Source organism: Schistocerca gregaria, chromosome 2 (assembly GCF_023897955.1).
Source record: "Schistocerca gregaria isolate iqSchGreg1 chromosome 2, iqSchGreg1.2, whole genome shotgun sequence".
NCBI classification, from domain to species: Eukaryota; Metazoa; Arthropoda; class Insecta; order Orthoptera; family Acrididae; genus Schistocerca; species Schistocerca gregaria.
In genome coordinates this window covers 714,515,096-714,540,989 of record NC_064921.1, presented here as the reverse complement: position 1 = coordinate 714,540,989, position 25,894 = coordinate 714,515,096, and the positions used below count along the sequence as shown (strand labels likewise).

General features: G+C 38.5%; 1 protein-coding gene across 2 annotated transcripts in view; it reads left to right on the top strand.

The window, feature by feature from the left end:
• Positions 1-25,894, top strand: part of LOC126334838 (Golgi-specific brefeldin A-resistance guanine nucleotide exchange factor 1) — a 290,716-nt gene that overhangs the window by 56,733 nt on the left and 208,089 nt on the right. For both annotated transcript variants that reach the window (XM_049997502.1, XM_049997501.1), the window contains exons 8-13: positions 5,994-6,662; positions 9,684-9,904; positions 16,469-16,646; positions 17,148-17,263; positions 17,348-17,483; positions 25,432-25,583. In XM_049997502.1, coding sequence (XP_049853459.1) covers positions 5,994-6,662; positions 9,684-9,904; positions 16,469-16,646; positions 17,148-17,263; positions 17,348-17,483; positions 25,432-25,583 — 1,472 coding nt within the window. The remainder of the gene's footprint in view (positions 1-5,993; positions 6,663-9,683; positions 9,905-16,468; positions 16,647-17,147; positions 17,264-17,347; positions 17,484-25,431; positions 25,584-25,894) is intronic.

The following is a 25,894-nucleotide window of genomic DNA, read 5'->3' as shown; positions in this document are numbered from 1 at the left end:
CCCTGTGTCACAGTTGTGTGCCATCTGGGACTGGAACTGCTGTGTGACAACTGCCTCTGCCTGTCTGTCAGTCTGAAAACACTAATGCCGACCAAACAATAATTTCTTGAGGTTCCAGACCATAAAGAAACCACTTGGAGTGAGCTCTGGTCTGTAGGGTGGATGATCAAATGCCTCCAAGCCAAACACTTGCAGGAACTCTGTTGTACATTGACCCATGTGGCCAAGTGTTATTGTGCAGCAAGACAACACTGGCACTAACCATTCACCATTGATTGTTTTGAATAGTCCATTGCAATTTCTGCATTGTTTCGCAGTAAACTTCAGTCACCTGTAACCTCTGGTCAGTTGTTTGGTGAGAACAAGTCCTCATCTGTACCAGAGCACTGAATACATCACTTTCGACACTGACAGTCTGCTTGGATTTCATCTTGCTGGGAGAGCCGCTGTATGCCATTAACTGCCGCCTGGTTTGGAGTTTTGTACACAACCTCTCTCATCACCTGTGAAGGTCTGATCCAGAAACTTGTTGCCATTGTCATGGTACCACTGTAGAAAAGTCAAAGCTGCCCTATATGCTTGGTTTTGTTTTCTGCAGTCAGTCGCTTTGGCACCCACTAGGCACACAATTCCCAGTAAAACAGGCTCTCTGTGACAATATTGTGTAACGAGCAACTGCACATCTGTGAGAACTGGCTGCTGAGTTTCATGATTGTGGAGCAACAATTCTTCATAATGCATTTCCATACAAGCTCTAAAAGGTCACCGTAATGATGGATGGATTCCTGCTGCACGCCTCGTCATGAATATTTTAGTGGCCTGCTGCAAAGTCTCTGCACCAGTGATGCACCATCTGCTTTCTTTATGATGTTAGGCCCATCAACCAGGCACAGCTGATGATGAATTTCTGTCAGCACAGTGTTCTATGCAATCAAAAATTTCATCTTGGCCACATTCACACGCGGCAGGAGCTGGAATACATGTCTATATTTTCAGCTGCTGCTACGAGGCTACTGAGGGACTTTGGTTCCTTTAGTGCATGCACTGTGTCACATCATTACAGTTAAAATGACATCTTTAAAGGTGTGAGAGGAGGGAAGCATTTTAATTACCACTGATGCTGAATGAGAATAAAATATATATGGTTTCTGTAATTCTATCTATAATTGGATATGGTAACTGCGAATTCTCAGTTGTACCAATGGAGCAACTTGATAGTTTGGGCCTCCACCATTCTCAAGTACAAAGAAGAGTGAAAACTAGAAAATTTCAATCACAGTTAATAAAAGTTCACATAATAACTTAACTGCACTATATGATGAGGTACTTAATTTTGATATCATCAGGTGGTGTTGCCTCAAAGTCCCAGATTTAGACATTGCTGATGTACTAATTTTTAAATAAAACACAGTGTTATCAATTTACTTCTTTTGTATTATGACTGATTTGAATGTATATTGATGAAATATACGTTTGTCTGGCAGCCTCCAAGAGCCACACCACAAACATCTTTCGAAAGACAATAACGCAGACTCAAGACTGATCACTCTCTCTCACTGCCCTGACTGATTCTCTTTGGCTTAGTCCTTGCTATGGCTCATGTGCCACTTCCTTTTGTATAAAACTAAACAATCAGATACATTGTCAAAATAACAATTAAGTCATTAGATTTTCATTACTTTCATCAACAAATGGGCCACATGTTGGCCTACATGTTCAGATGTTCAATTTGGAAAAGTTTACTTAATTCAATACACAATTTCAGTAAGTTTTACATTACAACCATTTAAATTATATTTTAGTTAATTATGAACAAATAACTTTGAATAAAATATTGTTAAGGTTTTTTTTTGATAGATCTTGAGTAGAGCTATAATTTTAAATAATTTTGAATGAACAAACATTGTAGCTTTCAAAAATAGGGGAGAAGTAAAATTTCAAGAATGTGGTGCAAGAAGAGTGCACATTTCATATCATGAAATTTCAAAGTTGGATTATTAACAAACAACTTACTGCCCTTAGTTGCTGTTATAAATTGGGTAACATATTAATGTGAAAATTAATCTGAAATAGTAAACTCATTTGTACAAATTTTTTAAAGGGCTGTTTACTACTGGAACTGGCTATAGACATAACAGTATAAAGTCGAGAAAGTTAAAAATTTGAGCTAAATTGACCACTTCAGAGGATGTTAACATGAGGAAGGAATTTCAGATAGGGATGTGAAGGTAGTCCCATTTCACAGTATCACATATTTGCAGTCACTTTGTGCAAAGGGAAACTTACTTTATGGATTCATCTTGTCCAATTTCCTAATGCTGGTGGAGATACTCATTTATTAACCTTGGCTGGAGATAATAAGAAACACAGACTATTTTGAAAAATGTGTTAGAATATTAGAAGTAATAGTTGTTTCTGTGTTTTACATAGCTTTTGCATGGAGGACATGCATGAAAAGCACATTCACAAGTGCTAAACCATTTTTGAAACATTATAAGACACACTTTGTGTACTGAATACATTTTCCCAGTTGATTAGCTTGCAGGGGACTTCCTTCCCGCCCTCCCTCCCTTCCTCCCTCCATCTTTTATGGATCCTTAATATTTTCAGTGATCTTTTTGCAGCAAGTGTACTGGAATGAACTTAGTTGCTACTTGTTCTTATTAGCTGTGGTGTGACCATTTTTATAAGTAAAATTACCTGTCTGGTGTAACTCTTTCCTTTTGTGGGTGGTATGCTACCAGTTGCAGCACATGTTCATACCTCCGGTGCTGTTCATGCTACTTCATCAGTATCGCAGATCTATTTAGTATATAAGAGCTATAAAGGACCACATTTATTCAAAGAAAGGACATAAGACTATATTGTAATTTCTTTCCTGAACATCATTTAATTCCACCGAGTTTGATTCTAACCCATTGCGCGAGTCATGAAATACAAAAACGCACAAACTAACAGTGGTTAATTCATATAATAAAACCATCTAAACCTGAAGAGCTGTTACATAAATAAATTAAATGCAATGCATTCTCTCTTAGCAAACAGTAGTTCAGTGGAGCAGCATGTCCAGTCTTTACTTGCTGTGATCCAGCAGCCCCTAAGTATTCAGTTCATCAGCACACTTGATGATGTCAATATGACCAGTTGCCGAACTATTGGACACTGACATTCAGATGTTCATCCATGAACTATTTCTTTATGAATTGTGCTGGGAGAAGCTGAAGTATCACAAGTCTATATATTGTTAATTGTAAGAAAATCTTATGACTTATATATACCGTGACTCTGTGTTATCATGAATTCGAGTAATAATAAATAATCATGTTCTACATGTGTACATCACAGAACGTTATGTAGCTCACAGAGTTTTTATTATGGAAATTGGGTCGTTAGTTCATCTTAATTGCCTTTCGGAGTTGTTAATTTTGGCACACTTAGAATTTCAAAGCTAAATCAGTTTAAAAGTGGTTTTTGTCCATGTGACATTATGTAAGGTGCTGTGTTCAAACAGCCAGTGGAAGTTATCAGAGGAACTTTTTGCCATGTATGCTGCTGGGAAACCAGCATGGATACATATCTGGACTGTCAGCTCCTTTTCTGCCAGCCACTGCAGGTATCTATAAAGGTCTGCCCATAGTTTACACATGGCTGCCTTGTTTTTAGCTGTCATTTGCAATGTCTTCCATCTGTTTCTGATGCCAACTCCTCAGCTTGGCCACTCAGGACTCCGTCGATATGACCATGCCACAGTTCATTGACATCTTAGCCACTGCTGTTCCCCTTACATGTGAAGGATTTTCCAATATTTTGTTCCTCTTCTCACTCTCAGGCTTCAGCTTGTCAGTTACATCTCTCATTTTAAAACAGTTGGTAAGGGAGTTTTTGGGCCTCGTACTTGACTCAGCTAATTGATATTTTGAAGGCACTGAATGTTGTGAAGTGGCTAAGTCATAGGCCTCATGGGGAAGATATGGTTTACACACTCCACTTTTTATGAAACTCTTGTACAAGCCCAGTAACATTTTTGATAATGCATGATTTATGATTCATGAAGATGTACATGTTGTTAAGACTGTTAGCACTAATCATTTTGGTGGAAGTATGTTGGTCTGTATGCAGGTGTGTGGAAGCTGCTACTTACTGTTTGGTGGTAGCTCCTCGTGCTATGGTTTGATGGCAGCTCCTCATGCTATGTTGGATGTGCACTATCTTGCTGTCAAGACTCTTTGATATTACAAATCATTGCTTGCACTGCTATGGAATCAGTTTGTATAAGTCATCACAAACGACAGCCATTTGAAGTCTGTACAAAGCACAACCTTGGTATGAATTTGTACCAATCATAACTGAGGATGGAATCAAATTCTGTCCTCATTACTGAAGAGCCACAGAATAATTTTAGTTACTGAAGTAAAGAAGTAAGAGTACTCCTGGAAACATTTGTAGTTCAATAAATTGGGACATTTAATATGCACTGCAACTATGCAGTAATAGTTACAAATAGGGTCAGTCAGAAGGACATTCCTGTCTGCCCTCAATATATTACCACAGACTCTGTTTACTGAATGATTTTACAGTGTGTGATGGGGTATTAATTGTGAACTTGAGGTCCCTGGAGCAGGTGAGACATAATTGTATTGTAAACTTCCTCGTGCTCAGACTCTAAGCCATCTAGACAAGACGTCTGGTCTGCTTCTCAAATGATTCAGGCAGCCACTTTTTCCTCAGCTCTTATTTTAGTCTTCCTTGTCTTTTGTTAAATTTTTATACTTCTGTATATTAATTGATTGTTTGCTTGATTGCTTGATGGATTGAGAGAGAAGAGTGAAAATGGAAGGCAGTGTTCAGAGTTTTTAACTGAGTTCATACTTTATGCTTAAAGGGTTTGGTATATTTGTCACATCAATCTCAAATCATTTAGCGAGGCTGCTGATAATCTCACCGCCGTGAGACATTGTAAACATTCTACTTATGCAGTGTAGGAGATTAATTTGCACTTGTTTCAAAAGGACTGCAGTTCTCAGGTTGCAAGTCATGTACTGTTTTTTCCACTCGGTGATTCCTGCCTTCAGAATTTGATACTTTTTTGTATAAACTCATACCCATTATTTTAGGAATGTTCGCAAAGCACCACTGCCTAAGATTTTTCAGTGGTGATACTCTTAAAGGTTTAGATTTTTAGTCAGACCTAGTAATCTCCTAGAGAAGAATTCTGTGTATGGTTATCGACTTGTTGTTAGATTGATCACTGAAACATGCTGAGCCATTGTTTGCACTTCAGAAACCTAAATTTATCCATAAGGTTTGTATTGCTTGTGACATGTTTTATACCTATCATGCTGTGAATATCCTGTATAAACTTACCGTGCCATCTCAGATTTGATAAATCTTAGGTTGCACCCAAGAGAAGCTAATCCCATGATTGTCAAAGTATTCTGTAGTGATATAAGTTTTTTCACACAGAGTGTAATGGATAGAGATGTCCTTAAGGGAGACGTGCAAGCATGAAAGGATGTGCTTGTCATAATTGATATTGCACCAGATGTTAATATTCCACTGATTTTATACTATTGTGTTGTTAAGAGCATTCATGTGATATTATAGTGTTGTGAATTCTCTTGAGAGTTCCAAAGACTACTGCCTGTGTAGCAGAAGTACTGCATTAGGTCATTAATGAAGGTACTTCTCTCCATGTTTGATGTGTGATAGAAGTTTTGTCCAGTGAACAGTTCTCCTGCTGTTTATCAATAATATTGGTGCCTAGTTTGCTGTGTAGACTTGCTACAAGACTAAGTCTGCATTGATGTGCCTGTCATTACTAAAAACTAAGCATTTTAGTGTACTCTTAGTATTAATGTCTGAAGAATATTAACAGTGACAGTCTTCTTTTCATGGTATGGTCTGCTATGAATCTCATTTAGGCAGCTACACTTTTATGTATTGTACTGTATGTTGTGTGTACTTCATTTGATCATTGTGTGTTATTGTTTCAGAGCCAGTGGGACCAGTCAAAAGTGAAGACATTCCAGCCAATTCTGTTTTGGCCACAACACCAGTTTCAGAAACAGGGGGCAATATTGTTGACATGCAGGGCTCTATTCACCACGATAGTCCACCTCTGGAATATGACAGTGGTGGCTCTGTCCATCATGGAAGTCCTCCACCAGAATATGACAGTGGTTTGGAAGACATTGGGTCCGCTCACATAGACAGCTCTCACAGTGAGAAAGTTACATCAGAGCAGCTCGTGCAGTTAAGTCCAAGTGATTCTGACTCCTGTGTGGTTATCAATGTTGAGACTGACAGTGTCAGCAATGAAATTTGTGAATGTAGCGATAGCGTTGAAAGCCCAGTGCTTGATGCAGCTCCAACTGAGCCAGTGAACAGTGTGTCAGTCAACCAAGGAGAAAATAAACAGGTGCTGACCGATAGTGCATTTACTGAAAACGAATCTACAGTTTCTGAAGATCAAGTTATGAAACAGGACACTATAAGCTGTCAAGATGTTTCTGTAGATGCAAATGTAAAGCCAAATAATGAGTCACACATTGGTGTGCCCTCTGTAATTTCAGATGAAGGTAGTGGAACAGTGATGTCTGAGACTCAAGATTATGTAAACCCTCAGGGCGTCAGATTTATAAACCAAGAAGTTGGTGAAAATGGTAAAATTTTATCAAATATTTCTATTTACACTATGATGTTAGTTTCAGTACCAGATGTTGCTTAAGAAAGAACATTACTTAGTGTAATTAATAATGTATGTGTATAGAATTTCTATTTATAACCTCCCATTTTTTTCCAGTAAACTCATTTAACAGTAAAAGAAAACAGTGTGTTGTATTGCTGTTTATTTATGCTAAATGTTCACATTATTGTTTTGTTCATTAGTGTAAGAAGTTATTCTGCTAAACACTGATAAAGAAACCATCATTAGATTAGATTTACTTTCATTCCAATTGATCCTTAATGAGGAGATCCTCCAGGATGTAGAACATGTCAAACAATAATACATCACAAATATTTACTACCAAAACAAATAAGCTAATGTATCTTTCACAGGTCCCAAGACGAATGGTAGTCATTTTAAAAAAAATGAACACTACATGAAAGTATCATTTTACAACTCATTTACTAAGATCGCATTAACACATTGAATTTAAAATTAAAAAAGTTTTTATTTATTTATAAGATAATAAACATATAATAGAACTACTACAGTACCTATTTACAATGATCACGTTACTGCACTGAAATGGTGCAGAAGTTAGATTGTGCACACGCGCGCACCCACCAAAAAAAAAATCTGTTGGTTCTGCTGAGAAATTCACCAATGGAGTTGGAGTAGTTGGCCACCAATAAATCCTTTAGGCTTTTCTTAAACTGAATTTCATTGGTTGTTAAGCTTTTTATGGCTGCTGGCAAGTTATTGAAAATGTGTGTTCCTGAATAAAGCTCACCTTTTTGTACAAGAGTAACTGACTTCAAATCCTTGTGAAGATTAGTCTTATTTCTAGTATTGATTCCACGAACGGAGCTGTTGGTTTGAAAAAGTGATATATTTTTAATGACAAATTTCCTTAAGGAATAAATATATTGGGAAGCAGTAGTTAGTATCCCTACTTCCATCAACAGGCCTGTATAGGATGTTTTTGAGTTCACACTACATATAACTCTTATTGCATGTTGTTGTGCCTGGAAAACTTTAGCTTGGCTTGATGAATTACCCCAGAAAATAATCCCATATGATATTATAGAGTTGAAGTAAGCATAGTATGCCAGCTTTTTCATTTTTATATCTGCATTGCAAATAGAGATTTGTTTAGACGCTTCAGCAGTTCTGTAGTGTGCTCCTTCCGTTTGAATTTATTATCGAGCTGTAATCCCTAGTATTCAACACTGTCCACTTCTATCAGCAGAAAGTAATAGGTTATAGGGACTGAATAGAAGTTAGTTAGCTACTTCCATTTACAAGTTGTTTTCCTGATGCTTGATAGTTACTTCATCAGACTTTGTGTGGTACATGGTGATGACTTTTTTAACTTTTAATGTCCTTGTGTTTAATTAAACTTCTGAAATTGTTCTTTTAAGAAATATCAGAATAGCACAGCACACCTGATCTTGCTATACGAACATGCAATCACACCTTTGGAGTTAAACTTAAGCTTTATGGACATTAATTAATTACCTTTTGTTAAAATTTTGTTTGTGGCACTAGCACTGAGGAATAAACCATTTTTCCTTGCCAGCTACTTTTCTTTGTTAAAACAATTTAATCAAAAATTTCATATGTTCAGCAGAAAAAAACTTTCATTTAGGCCTTATTTATGACCTTTCTTTGCAGAAGCAATTTAGTAATTTCTTTTTGTCAGTATTTTGGCTTGTTAGATGCAAAATTAGTGTCATGTCATCAGGCACTTGTCTGCGGCTTATGTTAATGAAATACTACACTCTTATTGGATGTGATTCAAATAATAGGAGTGTTTGACAGTGTGTTTCTTGCAGCCTGGAAAGAGCTTTAAGTCAGTAATAAATAAATTGTAATCTTGCCTTCTTAGTAGTTTTTAAAATGTGTGTTGCCTGTAAAACACAGTGCAGTTTTAATCATTTTAGTGTGACAATTCTCTTAAACTCTGGGGCAAAAGTGCCAAGTGAATTTACATTAAATAATAGGTCCCTGCAAACCTTGCAATAACACCCACCCTATCAAAAGTAAGAACTCCATTCTTTTTTCATTAATAAATAGCATGTGAAATAAATTTTTTTTTCCTGGCAGTTTCAAGGGAATAAATTAAATAAATGATTTCAATTAATGATTAAAGATGTTAATTTGCTTACACTGAAAAAGCTGTATTGTATTTGATAACTGCACATTACACTTAGTTTACTAACAAATAATCAGTTAATATGTAATATTTAGAAAATATCAGAAGTAACTCTTGGTAGAAAAAAAAAAAAAAAAAAAAAAAATACCAGCATAAATGTCAAAGATTTTGACACTCTATAACCTTAGGGCTGCAATGATTTTGGTACTGATCAACTGTGACACTGTTTAAAATTTTTTTATGTGATTTATATCTACCACTTCTTTGTGCATACATCACTGGAAAAGTAAAAGGATAAATCATCATTGCTTTTGTACTATTTTCCATGTTATATTCAAAATCGTACATGTTCAAATGAAAGTGGTTTGACAACAACCAATACTTTTAAATGTAATATGATAACAGAGGTGTTTCAAAGCTCTATCAGTCATCATCTCTCACTGAGAATTAAAAATAAGCACATGGCAGTGATATTTGAACCTCCCTTCGTTGTTCACCACACGGATGTATGAAAATCTGTCCCGTCATTTCCAAAAAGAAGCCCCAAGAATGGAGTCATGATTAGAAAATGAATGGCACTTTTAATGGAAATTTTGCATCTTGGTTAGTCTGTACATGGTTGTAGAAGGATTAAACAGAAATGGTTGTCAGCCGCTGAGTCTTTTGAAAGGCAATACACTTCTTAAGTCGATGAAAGTTGTCAGGTTATATATCGTTGCTTATTTAATATTTTTTTGTAACTGTATAATACTGCCGTTTACTGTACAGCTTGTTAAAGGTTTTGTTTGTGTGAAATAAGTGTACATATCAAGGAATGAAATGTTTGTAGTGCTAATACTAACATGTTTTTCTTTTCTGTAGGTGAGCTGTCCTTAGTGCCATATGGTATTGTATGTATTCAGGAACTGTTCAGGTTCCTGGTTTCTCTCTGTAACCCACTTGATAAGCAGAATGATGAAATGATGATCCATATGGGTCTGACATTGCTAACAGTGGCTTTGGAAACTGGTGCTGACAGTATTGGTAAATACAACTCTCTGTTGGCACTCGTTAAGGATGAATTCTGCAGAAACCTTTTTTCTGTGAGTTTTATACATAATTTTGTAAATGTGCACCAAACATTGTTTCAATTAATTTATTGATTGTCAGATTTGCAATTGTTCATAAAACAAAATATTTTAACACACAAAACTGGAAAATCTGGAATGGAATAACAGTAATAAAAACAATGATACTCACCACGAAGAGGAGTTATTGATTGTCAGTCGGGCACATTGAAAAAGGAGTACCAGATATTATTAGTTTAGTCTGTACTTTGTAGTTTTTATAGTAAGTGTTTAGTTCCCTCCCTCCCTCCCTCCCTCCCTCCCTCACTCTACAGTTCATATGGTGTATGTGTTGATCTCAGGTGAGTTGTATGGTGGAAAAAAAATATCAGTTGAAAAGAGTTAGAAACAGCAATGGAGTAATAGCATGCTGCTGAGCTGTTTTTTCATTTTATACACAATACTTCAACGAATGATCCAATCATCTTCTTTATGTACTGTGGATTTGCTGTTATCTCTGCTCAATGTGTGGACTTCAACTTGACTGAACTCCTGTAAGCATACTGTTAATCAGTAATGCTGGGAGAACGTGAGAGATCACAGCAAGGGAGTAGATCAAGAAAGATTGAACAGGTGTGGAGGAGGAGATTTACATTCAATGTCCCATCGACAGCGAGCTCATTAAAGACTGAGCCCAAACTCAGTTTAGGGAAGGCTGGAGGAACACGACTATGCCGTTCCAAAGAAACCATCCCTGCATCTGCCTTCAGCGATTTATGGAAGTTGTGGAAAACCTACATTGGGAGGGCTGGATGTGGGTTTTAATTGTTGTCTTCCCAAATACAAGTCCATTATGCTATCTCATTAGGTACAGGTGTGGGATGTGCCATGTGTGCAAAGGAGAAGTGCTTGGTAACTAAAAAATATGTAGGTGCAAACTAAAGAACAGGTGCTGAGAGTATATAGTACAGGGTGAGGAGGGGATCCGGAGGTAGAGTATCAGAAAAACAAAGATAAGTGGGAGTTTGGGGTGAGAAGGAAAGTACCATGTTTGCCATAACTAGGCAGTTCAGTACAGCAGGTCATTGGAGGGAGAATGGTGACATGAGTTGTGAGATAGTTCTTAAAGTTGTCCACATTAAACAGAGTAGCATCCTTCACAATTAGGTGGTCCAACTGCTGTCTGGCACAGTTAAACTGGCCATTCGTTTGTGTGGATAACTGATTCATAGTCATTCCCATACAGAAAATTATACAATGATTGCAGAGAAGTTGGTAGATGATGTAACAACCAGTGACAGGGCTAGAACGACTGGTAGTAGTCATTTGTGCAACTAAAGGAAAATTTGTGACTTAGCTGCTTTGTCACTGAATTATTTCAAAAGCGGCACTTGAAAATTTGTGACCATACTGGGACTCGAATACAGGTTCTTTGTTTCTCAAGAACAGTTGACTTGACAGCCTTGGTCATCTGGTCATGCTTCCCATCCACCTGAAATTCCCAAGTGCTGGTCACGACTGATACTTGAACCTAATTTATTTTTCCCTTTGCCTGCAGCCTCACTGTGCACCACAAGGGGCCAAACAATGGTATGCATCCGCATTGAAATAGTTGGCTTGATCATTGAGGCATATCTGTACTGTTGTATGTTTGGAGTTTATTCATGTCTGAAGGAACACTGTACACACACAATTGTGATCACACACTGATCAGCCGTAACATTATGACCACTTACCTAATAGCCAGTACGTCCACATTTGACACAGATAACAGTGGCAATGCATTATGGCATGGAAGCAGTGAGGCCTTGGTAGGTCGCTGGTGAGAATTGGCACCACACACACACACACACACAGACAGACAGACAGACAGACAGACAGAGAGAGAGAGAGAGAGAGAGAGAGAGAGAGAGAGAGAGAGAGAGAGAGGTCACAGAATTCCCATCCCATAAATTCCAGGGAGGGGGGGGGGGTGATAAGATCTGACCCCTGTTCAATTTCATCGCAGATGTGTTCCATTGAGTTCAAGTGTGGTGAGTTGGGGGCCAGCATCTCAATTGGAACAAACTACTGTGTTCCTTGAACCACTCTATCACACTCCTGGTCTTGTGACATGGAGCATTATCTTGTTGAAAAATGCTACTTCTGTCAGGAATGGGCATATATGGTCTGCAACCAAGTGTACAATACTCTGTGGACCTCATGGTCTCTGTCCCACAGTACAGATGTCAAGGAGCTGTTCTCCTGGATGACAACAGATTTGTGATGTCCCATTGTCATGATGAAGAAGGTATCAGGATTCATCAGACTGTGCACTGCTCTGCCACTGTGCCAACACTCAGTGCACATGGTCGCATGACAATTTCAGTTGCAGTTACCAATGTTGTGGTGTTGGCATGCGCGTGGGTTGTCAGCTGCAGAGGTCCATTGTTAGGAGTGTTTGATGCACTTTGTGTTAAGAAGCACTTGTACATTGTCCAGCATTAAAGTCTGAAGTTAGTTCCACCACAGTTTGCCACTTGTCCCATTTTACGAGTCTGCTCAGTGTATGTTGTCTGAAATCTGTATTGAGGGGTGGCTGCCAAACCCCACGACATCTGGGCATGGTTTCACCACATGTTTACGACGCTCACCACACCATTCCTTGAACACCTGACAAGTCTTCCAGTTTTCCAAATGGTCATGCCAAGCCTTCAAGCCTTCGGCTGACAAAGGTGCACGTGCACTAGGGTGCATGTGGGTGTGCACATGGGAGGGGGAGGTGGAGGAGGTATTGCACCTGTGTCTTGTAAATGAATGACCTATGGGTCAGGGGATGGGAGCAGTGGTGGCGTAGGGACAGCCAAAGATAGTGTATTTGACTTGGGAGATCATTTTCTGTGTCATATCAGGTAGGTTGTGTTGAACTGCTAAGACCTTGGCAGGGCCTACAGAATACTGAGACATGTTCTGTTTGTCAGTGTTAACAAATTGTTTGGGGAAGGGTCTGTCTCACTGCCTCTCTTGCAGGTGACTACAATGGCTCATGTCAAAGTTGCTCATTTTGTGTGTAGGGAGAATAGCTAGTCAGCATCAGCATCAGTTTGTAGATGGTGGATGGTGAGTGGTTTAATGATCGTGAGATTGGTGTCATTGGAGGGTACAGGGCTTAGAAGAGAGCTTATCTTCTGTGAAATTAATGCTCTTTGCAGATGTTTCAAAATTTTGTAAGTATGTGTGGATTCTGTGTTCTTATGGGTCAGGGGAAGTAAGTCTGGGAGAATCTGAAATGTGTAATGGGTTATGACGGAATCTTTTGGCAGCTATTGGAGATTTTTGGCTTGTAACGAGGCAAGGCTACTGAAGGATGAAACTGGCCATACATTCTGCACCAATTACAGGTACAAAGTTAGTTGTTTTTGTGCACGTGTGTGAGTGCAAGGTGTAAAAATGTTAGGTAACAAAGTTATGTTTGTCACCCTGTGTTCTTTGGCCATGGTATTGCATTGTTGGTACATGGGGATTAAATGTAGACTCAATTATGTGGACAGATTTGTTGGTTAAGGAGGTGGCTACGTCAAAAGCTGAAAAATCTTGCACAGTTTATAAAGAAAGGATATAATACTGAATGGTCTTATGAGAGAGTCATACATAGTGAAGGAAAACAAAAAAGTAGAATTTGTCTATTCATAAGAGGGAAGAAATAATAAAGCAAATGGAAATAAAAAGGATTCCAACAACAAATGTCAAGACAAAAAAAAAGTAGCCAGCGAAAAGGATTTAGAGAGAGAGAGATTTATGGATGAACAGACTCTGAGAAGAGGGACTTACTGGAAATCGTAAAAACCTCCAATACTATTAACAAACACTGTGTAAGCCACAAATAAGGGAACATGATCCTCTCTTTCATATCCTACATCATGTAGCTTTGACTATAAGGAATGATGCATTGTCTGAAGTTCAATGAATGATTGAAAGGGGGATTTTTAAAAGGACTGTTAACTGCTATAACAATCCCTCTGCGGCTGTTAGCTCATTGAATAATATATTGATGCCACAGAATTATAGCCCTTGTGCTGTAGATTTCTGATGACAATCACTTTGAATTCCCTCAGACATGCAAAACTCCAAGGAATGCAATGTACCGAGCAAGGTGATGCAGAGTTTAGCACAGTGGACTTGCTTTTTGGAGCACAAGGGTTCAAACTCACATCCGGCCATCAAAATTTATGTTTCTGATGATCTCCCTGAATCAGTCCTGGCAAATCCTAACCCTTTGAAGGGCTGGGCTAGTTATCTTCCCCGTCCTTGAACCAATCCAAGTTTGTGCTCCATCCGTAATGATTTCAAGGTCTGTGGGATGTTAAACCCTAATCTTCCTTCCGTCATTCCAGGGAATGAATATAACTCGGAAATAAAAATCCACCAAGTATTATTTCCAAATTGTTTGTCGCCTTCTGTCTGTGTGCATTGTTTTAGGTTTTAACTTTGTGTTGCCAACAAACATCTACAAAGAGCTAGCTGTAATGTGAATTTTGACATTTCTTTTTGCAAATGGTGTTTGTTCTGTTGTCAGGTGTGAAATTTTTCATTTGCAGCCTTCCCAGGTGAATCCAAGTTATGATCCAAACTCTGTTCTGTCCAGTCTTTTCCGAATTCGGAACAGTGCACAGAAATTGGGTCAGCTCTGTCACTGTCTTCATCAGTGGTATTGAGCATCATCCTTCCTGGAAGTCCGTTTTATGAAATAATTGTAAAGCCAAACTGTAAAGACAAAATCAAAATTCATGAAATACTTAAGGAAAAAATGGGGAGAAGATATCCCTGGGAAGGTAGTTATTGTATGTGAAGCTGCAGAACAATGGGGAAAAAAATCTTGCTCAGGAATACTTATTTAAATACAACCATGTGGAGGGTTCATATCCGTGGAAACCAAATCTTTAAGCGGGTGCCATATATCCCTATAGAAGCTTTTGTAGGCTGTGAAATGCATATATCTAAGGATAAATTCCCCGTTTCACTTTTCCTCTGTTTCAGGAGAATCAAAATTTCTTAGATTCTCAAAATCTCTCAGAATGTAAAACTCGGTATCGAGGTGATTAGTTATTGAATAGTCTATGTGTCTGAATATTCAGTATGTCTAATTTGTAAAGAACCGTTGAGTGTAATATAAGCAGACTTACTTATTCTGTTAGGAATATGAATTGTTATTTTTTTTTTGTAGTATTACTATAACACAGTAAGTGCTATACGCTTCAAAGAAAGTATCATCAAGAGTTCTTATCGAGTATATATCTCAGTGGTTTTTAAGGTAGTGATTTGATGAAGTTTTTCTGGTATATTTCAATTAGATAATGTAATATTTAAAGAGTAGTCTGTACACCTTTGTCACGAGTAGTACAAAGACTTAGACAGTACTCCTTATTTGGCGATGATTTCCCCCCCCCCCCCCCCAACTCTGCAATAGCAACATGCCCCTTACTGCCAGCATTCTGTTAACAATTTCTTGTGTGTGTGTGTGTGTGTGTGTGTGTGTGTGTGTGTGTGTGTGTGTGTGTGTGTGTGTGTGTAAGTGGGAGGGGGAGTACAATGGTTTTAATAATCATCACCATCATCATAATAATTTTCTTGTGCATGGTTAATTCTAAGGGATGACCAGATGCCATTCCTGTCACCACCAAATTACGATCCGGGATGGAATCTAAAAGTTGCACAAAAGAGTGATGCCACTCTAAATTTAAAACATTCAGAAAGGTTTAGAAAGTTTTCATCAAGTCCCAGTCTCTTACTTTAAGGTCATTGATGCTATTCATTGTCAGGGGATCAGGCTGGGTACATACACTTACAACTCAGTGTTAAGGCTGGGAAACCACCACTTACCATCTGGCAGCAGCTCCTTATAATGCATCAACTGTAGATCCATTGCTGTTCCAGAAGCAATAGTATTACTGTTGTTCATCATACTTTAAAACTGATTTTCGTAAATCATTCATGAACAGTGTTGCTGAACTGGGCTTAATACCATACCTAAATCGGCAGTGTTAGAGATGATTTCTACCATGGCCACTGAAGATGTGCAGAATTATTAAAAAATAATGAAGACTTAACATTGCACTAATTAGTGCTGTTGTGATCACGGACTCATAATATGTTTTATGTCATTTAATGGCTTAAAAATATTCCTGATACTTCCACATTTTCTGCAAGTCATCTGTAAAAGATTCTTCAGTGTAACGGAACAGACGTCAGTGTTACTTCTGACTGTAAATAATTTGACTATCTTGGTGAAATCTGTTTCTTAAAATATGCATAAGACTTTAATGTTAAAGTGATAGTAGGGAAATCATTTTTTTTATACAGTAGCCTTCTAAAAAAAGACTAGTAAGTTGACTTGTGTGAGCAACCTGACTTAAACAAAATATTGTTTTCCTTGTAAAAACTGTGGCGAGTGAATAAAATCTGGCTTGCCCTTCTTCCATATACCAGGTGCCTGTTTCCCTTACTTTACATTGATAAGGGATTTGCTCATCTGATGTATCCATTTCAGCTTACATGTTGTATGAGTAATATGTTTTTTTATTTGTGTGTTCTCATTATAATAAAATATCGTTTAATTTCCAGTTACTGAGCACTGAACGCCTCTCAATATTTGCTGCAGTACTACAAGTGTCATTCCTGCTGTTTGAATCTCTGCGTACACATCTGAAGTTCCAGTTGGAATTGTACCTGAGTAGGCTTATGGATATTATTATTGCAACTTCTCAAAAGATTTCATTTGAACAGAAAGAAATGGCATTAGGTAAATTAACTTAACCATACTGAGATGCTCTGCAGTACAAAATTTATGATTTCAGTCAGATGCAGTTAATTAGAATTTCTGTTTACCACCAGAGACAGGCACTTAGTCGTGCAATAAAACACTAGCTTTCAGGATCAGAGGTTCCTCCGATGAAACACAAGAAAATTATGGAGGAAATGAGACCAATGAAAAATTAGTTATAGGTGCACACATTCAAAGAGTAAAGGAATGCAAGTAAATCAGTGACTTTATTCAGGATCTCAATTAATTTGTATATTCGATTAGTCTTGCTTCCTTAAACCGTTTAGTCTCTTGTACATAATGAGGGAATCTCTTGTTCTGGAAGGTAGTGTTTTGTTGTTGACTCTGAATTCTCTCCGTAAATTTTTTCTACCTAAATTTCTTTATAATTCAATTTTGTTGATAATCTTTTATACCTAAGTAATTATTTGAAGTACCATGTCATTGTGTGACTTATTGATGCTTGTCATGTTTTTGCAGAAAGTATTGTCCAGTTGTGGAGGATTCCAGGTCTTGTAACAGAGCTATATCTTAATTATGACTGTGATTTATATTCACCAAATCTTTTTGAAGATCTTACAAAGCTCTTGTCGAAGGTGAATAAATTTGTATTAAAATTATTTATGAACAGGTAATATGTATAATTATGTTTGCTCAGATTTGTGTAATTTCATTTTCAGAATGCTTTTCCTGTGTCTGGGATTTACAACACACATCTGCTTTCTTTGGATGCACTTCTCACAATAATAGACTCAATTGAAGCCCATTGTTATAGTCGTATTCTTAATGAAAAACAAGATGGTAGACAGCATTCAGGTTTGTCATCTGTATATCATCACTACAGCTAGTCAAAACATTCTGGTAACATTCTCTTTGTTTATAATACAATGAATATTTATTGCTTGGTGCCTTCAGTACTGATAACACTCATCATCTCATTATCTCATTACTGCAAAAGTTTTTATATTTCCTTATGGAAATTCGCAGCAGTTCTAGAACAATGAGTTATTTTTCTTAAAGAGCATTTATCTGATGATAGATCAAAACTGAAGAAAATAAACTGAGGTATTGCAGAATAATGTTTGCTAATCAAATGAGTAAAGCCTTCTCTCTTACATACTAACATTCCTTTTTGGCAGTGTGTAAAATTCAATTCACTTACATCAGGAGTTCAAGCTGATTCTAGCAATCCAGGATACTAACCATTACATAGTCACCAAAGGATTGCAGGATGGTGCCTGACCATCAGGATGTCAAGTATTGGTGACCTCAGGGAATTGATAATGCCAAGTTCATGGTGAAGGCAGGACCCAAGAATGTTCTGAGAAGGTAAACAGCTGTAATTGGCAGTGTATTGTGTGCAGCAGAGTTGACAAGCACCTGTGACTGGGAATCGATGAAGTGGCAGTAGGCACTGAGTGCAAAGCCGGCAGTAGCCAGCTGGGTGGACTTGCTTAGGTTGGCTGTAACACCATAGCCCTACAGCAGTGAGGTGATAACAGCTAATGTTGCTGGCAGTCCTTGACGTGGCTAGCTGGGCTTGGTCTGGCCGGGTTTTACTAAGGATTTCTAAAGCCAATGAAGTGCTTGGTGCTGGTGCATGTTGAACAATCCCCTCTGGATGGATTCAGTTTGACACCTGAAAACATCGGGCTAGCTTGTCTGTAACTGTGTATAGTAGCAGGTGCAACTCGAGGGGGCACCAGCTGGTGTGGGGACTGCATTGGTCTTGGAAGGCTGGAAGCTAAGTTAGGACTGGAGTTGAAGCACAGCATGGTGCCGTCAACAAACTTGACAGAAGTCCAGCCTGATGACAGGACGGAACAGGTCTAACATCAAGTGACAAGAGACAAGTCCACGGTGCAAGTCCCCGATACTTGCTGGGTGGTGGTGGTGGTGGTGGTGGTGGTTTGTGGTGGTTTGTGGTGGTGGTGGTGGTGGTGTTAGTTCAAGAAGTTCTTCTTTTTGTCATATAAGTCTACCAAGATTAGGAAAGTTCCTGAGGATAATATTCCAATTACCATGTTACGATGCTGGTAATTGTTGCTGTACTGTTGAATATGGTGGAACAACTGTTCTGTGTTAATGTGCTCATTCTATGCTGCTATTAGCTTGTTGAGGGAATTTGTGATGGTACTAAGGCTGTAATTCAAGTAGGTTAACTTTTACTTGTAAATTACTGAAAGGACTGTCTGGCAGATACAGTAGAGCAGTAGAGGATACATCACATTCAATGCCGTAGTCCCTGTTATTGCTGTAGAAAGCTGAAAAGTCAATCCCAAGATGTCACGTTGAATTCCATTCAGAAGTAACCTGCTACCCCATAGTTCTAACCACTCTGTGTCCATTGTACACCCTTGCTTGTAGTAAATAGTGATAGCTATGATCGCGTCATACATCAAGTAGACCCAGTGCGGCCTTATTTTTTGGAATATGATTAAGAGGCAGGGATGTCCTGAGGGCATCCCTCCATACTTGTTCCCCATAGGAATAGCTCCATTTGGCTTGCTCCCATGACAGTTCGACCCACCATGGAGGAGCGTATTGAACCCGTTCCTTCTGGTATTAACAAAACTCTTCTGCTGTCAACTTAATGATCCAGTATTGCTGTCTTTCTGCCCTGCTGTGAATTAAACACATGCCAAAATCTCTGTACATCAAAACCTTTCAACTGTCACAACAGCTGTAAGTTACTTTCATTTCCACTGTTTCACCTAAATCTACAATCTGAAAGTACTCATACTCATGCTTTACTCTCACTGTGTACAGACAGCAAAATAAGCAAACGCTATTCCCTGCCATAAAAAAAAAAAAATTACTATATTAACAAGACACTGAAATCCGTCCATACAAACAACCCACATAATATCCCACAATAAACTATTAACATACCACAAGAATGAAATTCATAAACACATTATAACCTCAAATCAGCATTGTTGCTTGCCATCTGTCAACATCATCTGGATGTCATTTCGCAGCTAGACGGTGGTTGCTGTACCCATCCAGTGCTCAAAGACTTTTGTACATTCTCAAGCAAATTACATATATAAATAAATGAAAATAAAATCCCTTCATAATTTGCTCATCATTCACTGCACATACTCTCATTACCATGGAACATGAGATGCAGAAAATGGACATGATAAATACAATGTCTCTTCTATTGCTGCAAATGTGCAGCAGCATCAATAATGCCATGTCTCTTGTTGCCATCTCTGCGAGTGACGAAACTTTAATCAACTTCCTCTTTTCCTTATATTGGCCTAACACTGTGTCTTCATGCATATGACAAAGTACGCGCAGACTTTGTAGTAGTGGCTTGCTCAACCTGTTGTTCCAATTTTCTTTTCTAACCCCCTCCCACCTTTCTTGGAACCAATGCCAGTAGTGATGGCAAAGCTTCTGCTGTACCCTGAAAGGCTCATATACGTCCTACATCCTACATGGATGACTACTCACTACGCAGTAATTACAATGTCACATTTACTGGCAATGTTATCTCCACTATTTGGTTTTGACACCAATAGCAATTGCAAAACTTTGTAGTCTTCCTCTTTGGGGTATAAGGGCTATCAACATTACACACTATCCTACATCTTCTTTGGCAACTTGGCATTTTGTTGTGCCATTTGCTCTTACCATTCCAAGGCTTCATTGTTTCCTTTCTGCACTTGGCACCATACTGTCTGTAATGTTTTTGCAAACTTCTGTGCTGATTTACCATCCTTCCCCCTTGGATGGTGATATCATCTACAGATTATATACCACATCGTATGAAGACAGACCTGTACCCTCATTGATTTTTGAATTGTGTGTTGCAACACTGTAAAGTAATAGCAAATCCCAGTTGCTACGGTGACTCAACATAGGAACTCAAAATCTCTCATATCATCCTGTGCTCACTTTCTGATCTGCTATTTGCTTGCAGGTGTAACACACTTGTTAACTTACAAATTTGCAATAAATGACACATTTGCTTTATTAGTTCCTACACAAAGTTAGTAACTTGGTCCGCAATCAAAATCTTTGGGATTCTGAATTTTAAGAGCTAATTATTCACCATTGCTTGTGTCACTGTATCGGCTTGTTTATTCATGTACCTATCATCTCCACATAATGTGAAAAGTGATTTGTCGCTGTTAACATACAACACTGTCCCACTAACATTTGCCCAGAGGACTCAAGATGTCCAATCCAACCACATCAAATGATTTGCTTGCTTCTGGTAATCTCTGTAACTGAATACATTGGTGAATTAACTCAGCAAGTTGAACATATAATACAGAGTATTTTAAATGCTGTCCCACGTCCTATCTCCTTATTCAACTCTAAACTTACTCAACAACAGGTCATTCCGTTGTTCCACAATCCCATGGCCTGCTACCACATGATGTGTGCCTGTCTTAATACTGCCCCCTGCATTGTAGCTGGAACCACAGCAGAAGGTCTGTTACTATTTTAATTTTTTTTTCTTACACAACAGTCCGCTGTGCACAGTGAATTGTAGTTGCATTGCAAATAGCTTGCAATGGTCATCCTGAACTTCCACTTTCTCCCAGTCTACAGTAGATTAGAAAAATATCTGCATTGCTACTGATCAACCAAAATTTCCATTATACTCAGATAAGTGTCTTTTACCAAGAGGTTACAAATTTAGCTGTTATCATAACAAAACAATATGCCTTCGTACCATCCTAAATGTTCTTTGGGATGATTACCACCAGTATCAAGGACTGATTTCTTCAATAACGCCACCTTGCAACTACTGGTTAATAACCTCCTCCCTCACCAGTTGTAGGTGATGAGGCATACAATATGGGCTTATGATACACAGATTGTTCATTCTGTTTGGGTTTCTGTGCTTTGCTGGCAGTGGTCCATGAGGACAAAACAGACTCTGAAACTCTTTTAAGTGCTACATTCCTAACCTTTCTGTTGCTTTCAAGCGCTCTACCTTTTTTTGTATAATGAAGCTAAGCTGTTGGTTTGTTTAAGTTTAGGGCCCGAATTTGCTCTGTCCATCTCGTCTTCCACAAGTATCTCTCTGTCAGTAATAATCAACCCTCTAGACAACACCATGCCTATAGTCGCAAAGTTTTCTATTCTTACGGGTCCTACCTGCTCACCATCTAATTCCTGTGCATGTACGTCACTCCTGTGTACGAAATGCCGTGCTTTAACCAGTTCCTCAGTCTTCTGTAGTTAGTTTCTATGCTTGCCCATTGCAGTTTTCTTGCACCTTGCAGTACATTACTGTGCGAATTGATCCTTATTGCCCTTGCACACAATTTAAATGGTGCCCCTTGCACCAAGGATGGACCTTGCAGCTGTGGGGCATCATCAGTATTTCTCCTAGATGGAACACTGTTACATTGATTTCTACCTTGTGCTGATAAAGCTCAATTTCAGTGTGATGTTTAACCAAGAAATCTAACCATTAGATTGTGAATTAACCATCACCTGCATGAGACAGTGTTTCCATAGGAGCCCAGAAATTTTTAGCTCAACCTGAAAATTAGGTGTCACTGAAAATACCGAACACATGTTTGTTCTACCCACTCATCTTAACACCATGGCATGCACAACCTCCTTTTCCCCATGTGGCCAAGACTTGACACAGACACCTGTAAATAAGCATCAAATGAAAACTTGTTTCCTTCCATCCACAAACCCGCATAAGCAAAATTCTTTCATGAGACACATTTTAGCCTTGCTTATATTCACTGGGAGACCTATGTGGCAACACTGGAGCTCCAGTTACTTTTTAACAGAAGGTTAATATTCCCATCCTGTGTTCATCTATCAGACCCCTTTTTAGGTTTCTGTCTCCACTCCCTTTCTGTATGTCCTAATCGCTCTCAAATTTCTTACACTGCAGCTTATGGTATTTCTAGTGTATGTAGCCTGATCAGTTGTATCGGTAACACTTCCTCAGAGAAATTCACCTTCTGTTCTGGACTTGCCACCACTTCTGTTTATTCCAATGCTGTTGCAGTTCCTACGGCTCCAGTAAAGTTCTTAGGGAACTCTTCCTGTGTTTTTCCTCAACACATCAGGAGGCAACTCCCACAAAAATGCGTCTCATGCTCTCTGTTCTGTCCCTTGCAGGATCCTGTTAGTGCCATCGCTATCTGTTACTCGTACATTTTGACATAAAGTTTCTTTAACTTTCTCATTAAATTCTGAATGGGTGCTCTATGCTTATGTGACCCATTGGTCAACTTTTTTCTATGCGACCTTTAGCTGTTCTTCCTTTTGTATTACTGTAACAATCCTACCCTTAGACTCTCAAATGTTGGAGTGTTCCGTAACTCCTCAAAATATATTACACACACCTAATGTCCCTTGCCAAATGTAATTTAGCCTTATGCAAGTTGTTCCTCTGGCTGCCAACCCAGCTTAGCTGTTAACCAGTTACCAAGGAATGCAAAAACACCCTAACCTCCTACACTAGAAAAAGGAAAGACTAGCTAGCAGTGCAAGCTTCAAGGTTTAGTGTTGCCATAGTTAATGAGGACTGTTCCGTCCGATGTTCCCTCAGTGCCTCTAACTGCTTGCCTAATTCCATATCGTCTGCTTACATATATACCATTTGAATTAGTAAAGTGTGAACTGCCTTCATCGGGTAACCTTCTCTACCACTTGTTTAGACATTGCAAGGCCCATGTGTACAATGAAAGGAAAGTATTTAACAGAAAAGGATCGACACCAAAATCATAAGTGTGAGAAATGGTACTGCACTCAGAATAGTAAAGTTTCATTGTAGACCTACACCCATAATGTCTCACTGGTTTCCAGTCACACTTCTGATACTAAATGTAGTGCTCTGGGTTACTGACCATTATGTATTCACCCTCGGATAGCAGGATGTCCACTTGGCCATGATGACATGGAGTGTGGGTGACCTCTGGGAGTGGGAAATTTCGGGTCTGTGCAATAGTGAAGCCAGAGGTTAAACAGCTTTTATTGGCAACACATTATTTTCAGTAAAATTGGCCAGTGCCCAGTGGCTGGGGGCCACTGAGGCTATGTGGTGACTGCAGTGGTGGCAACAGCTGGCTGTGTGGTCTTGCTGAGGTGGCAAGGGACCAGACAGCCCCAAAGTCGATGGAATGTTAGGTACCTGGGCACACTAACATCCCCACAGGGTGGATCCAGTTTGATGCCTGAGAGCATCAGGCTAGCAGGTGCATGGCTGTGTCTACCATAAGGTGCATCCTGTGCAACTCACCAGCTGGTGTGAAAACTGCAATGGGGCTGTCACTGGAGTCGGAGTCAGGAAGGCTTGAAGTACAGCACAATGCTGGCAGTAGACATGTCAGTAGCCCAGTCCGGTGTCAGCACAGAATACATCTGACATCGTGTGACGAGAAACAAGTTCAGAGCGCAAGTGATCTTTAGTTTGGTTGGAGGCAGAGGTATATTTGTCTGGGTTGTGTTGTCAAGAAGCCCACTTTGTCATATATGCCTAGATAGAGCTGGCCCAGGTATTGACATGGAGCAATCTGGCAGCATACGGAGGTAGCAATATCACATGTGGGAGAGGAGAAGTCAAATATACTTGCAATCCATTTGTGGTGTACTGCAAGACCGGTCCTCGAGAAGTGTACATTCTCCACAACTCTTGCCAGGTTTTTCTTTATATATTCTATATCTTTTAGATTCCATTGGTTATTCATCTGGGAATTCAGTCTCATGGAGGGCTGCTATATTGATAAAATGAATCATACATTTGACGAATTTTATTTTTAAATAATATAGTTACTCAAATTGAATGAAAAAATGAAGAAAAAAAATAATGATGGACACAAGAATCGAACCTTTGTAACATTAATGAATTAAAACTGCTTAGAGAAAATCAGTCAATTTTCTCAAGAATTTTTGAGAGTGACATCAAAGTGCTTTGGAAGATTGCTATGTGAGTTTTGAATCTCAATTACCATAAATATAAAGAGTTACAAAATTCCAGTTGCCATCTGGTCCCCTTCTGAAGGCAATAAATGTGTGGGTGGTGTGTGAAGGTAGAGAGCAATTACGAAGGTAGACAAATGTATTTTCTCGGTAATCTGTGAACTGACCAACAAAAATTACTGCATGTCTTTTATATTTAAATTAATATGACAGTTTCAGATTCAGAAGGAGGTGTCTTGTCAAACTTAATTAGGTGACTCAAGGTGAGCACCATGTTTACACATGCCATATAAAACATGATAAATATACAGTTGTGGTAATGAGGGGCACTCGTGAGATGTCATAAACAGTAGAGAAGTTTATAAAGTTGAAAATGTGATTTATGGATATATTTTCCAGTAATACATTATTTGATTGTGTGTTACCTATTAGGTTCAAGCCTTTTTTGCAGAAACAAAAATTTGTAATGCATGTTACTATCCTGCAGCAGTCACTGATACAAAGATATGCTTATGAAAAAGATAATAGTTTCTTATTGCAGCTTCAAACAATGTATTTGTTTTGTATTGGAAAAGCACTTACATTTTTCTGAAACGTAACATATTGCCATATACTTAACATATTATCTAAAATTTGTAACCATAAATTATCAGCTTCTCTGTCCTGTTACCCACGAAAAAAGCAATATTGAATGAATTATTTACAGTTATTAAACATAAGGTACAATCCGAAAAAGACAAAAACATTTCACTGAAATGCCCTGGAAATTGTGTTTTTGTCTTGCTTATTATCCCATTAAGCTATGTCTTGGTATTAAAAAAGTTATCTTGGATAAATTCTTTACTTCCAGATGGTTTATCTGACATTGTCTCAGATGTAGAGTCACTGGCTGCAGCGGAAATATTGAAATATGGCCAACATACATCAAGATTTGGAAGACAGAAAATATCAGAAAATATACCAAGTCATGAACAGTTGATGGCTATCAAACATAAGAAAAAGGTATAGTCGGAGGTATCTAAAAAAATTATTAATTGTTTGCAAATACTTAGTGGTTCCTTACATTTCACAACATTTTGAATGAAAAATATCCTTCAAAAGAGATATTGTGTAATAAATTAAATGAGTCATATATCATTGCACAGATCACTTTGCCAATAGGTTATGCTTCCTCCATCCATTACTTGGCTTAAGGTCAATACCACTGAGATTTTTCTCGCAGGAAAAGTTGTCCTCCGCACTGCAGTAGAATGTGAGAGTACACACATTGACGTTTTCATGAAGGAATAGCTGGCCCATGAAATTTTGGGTAT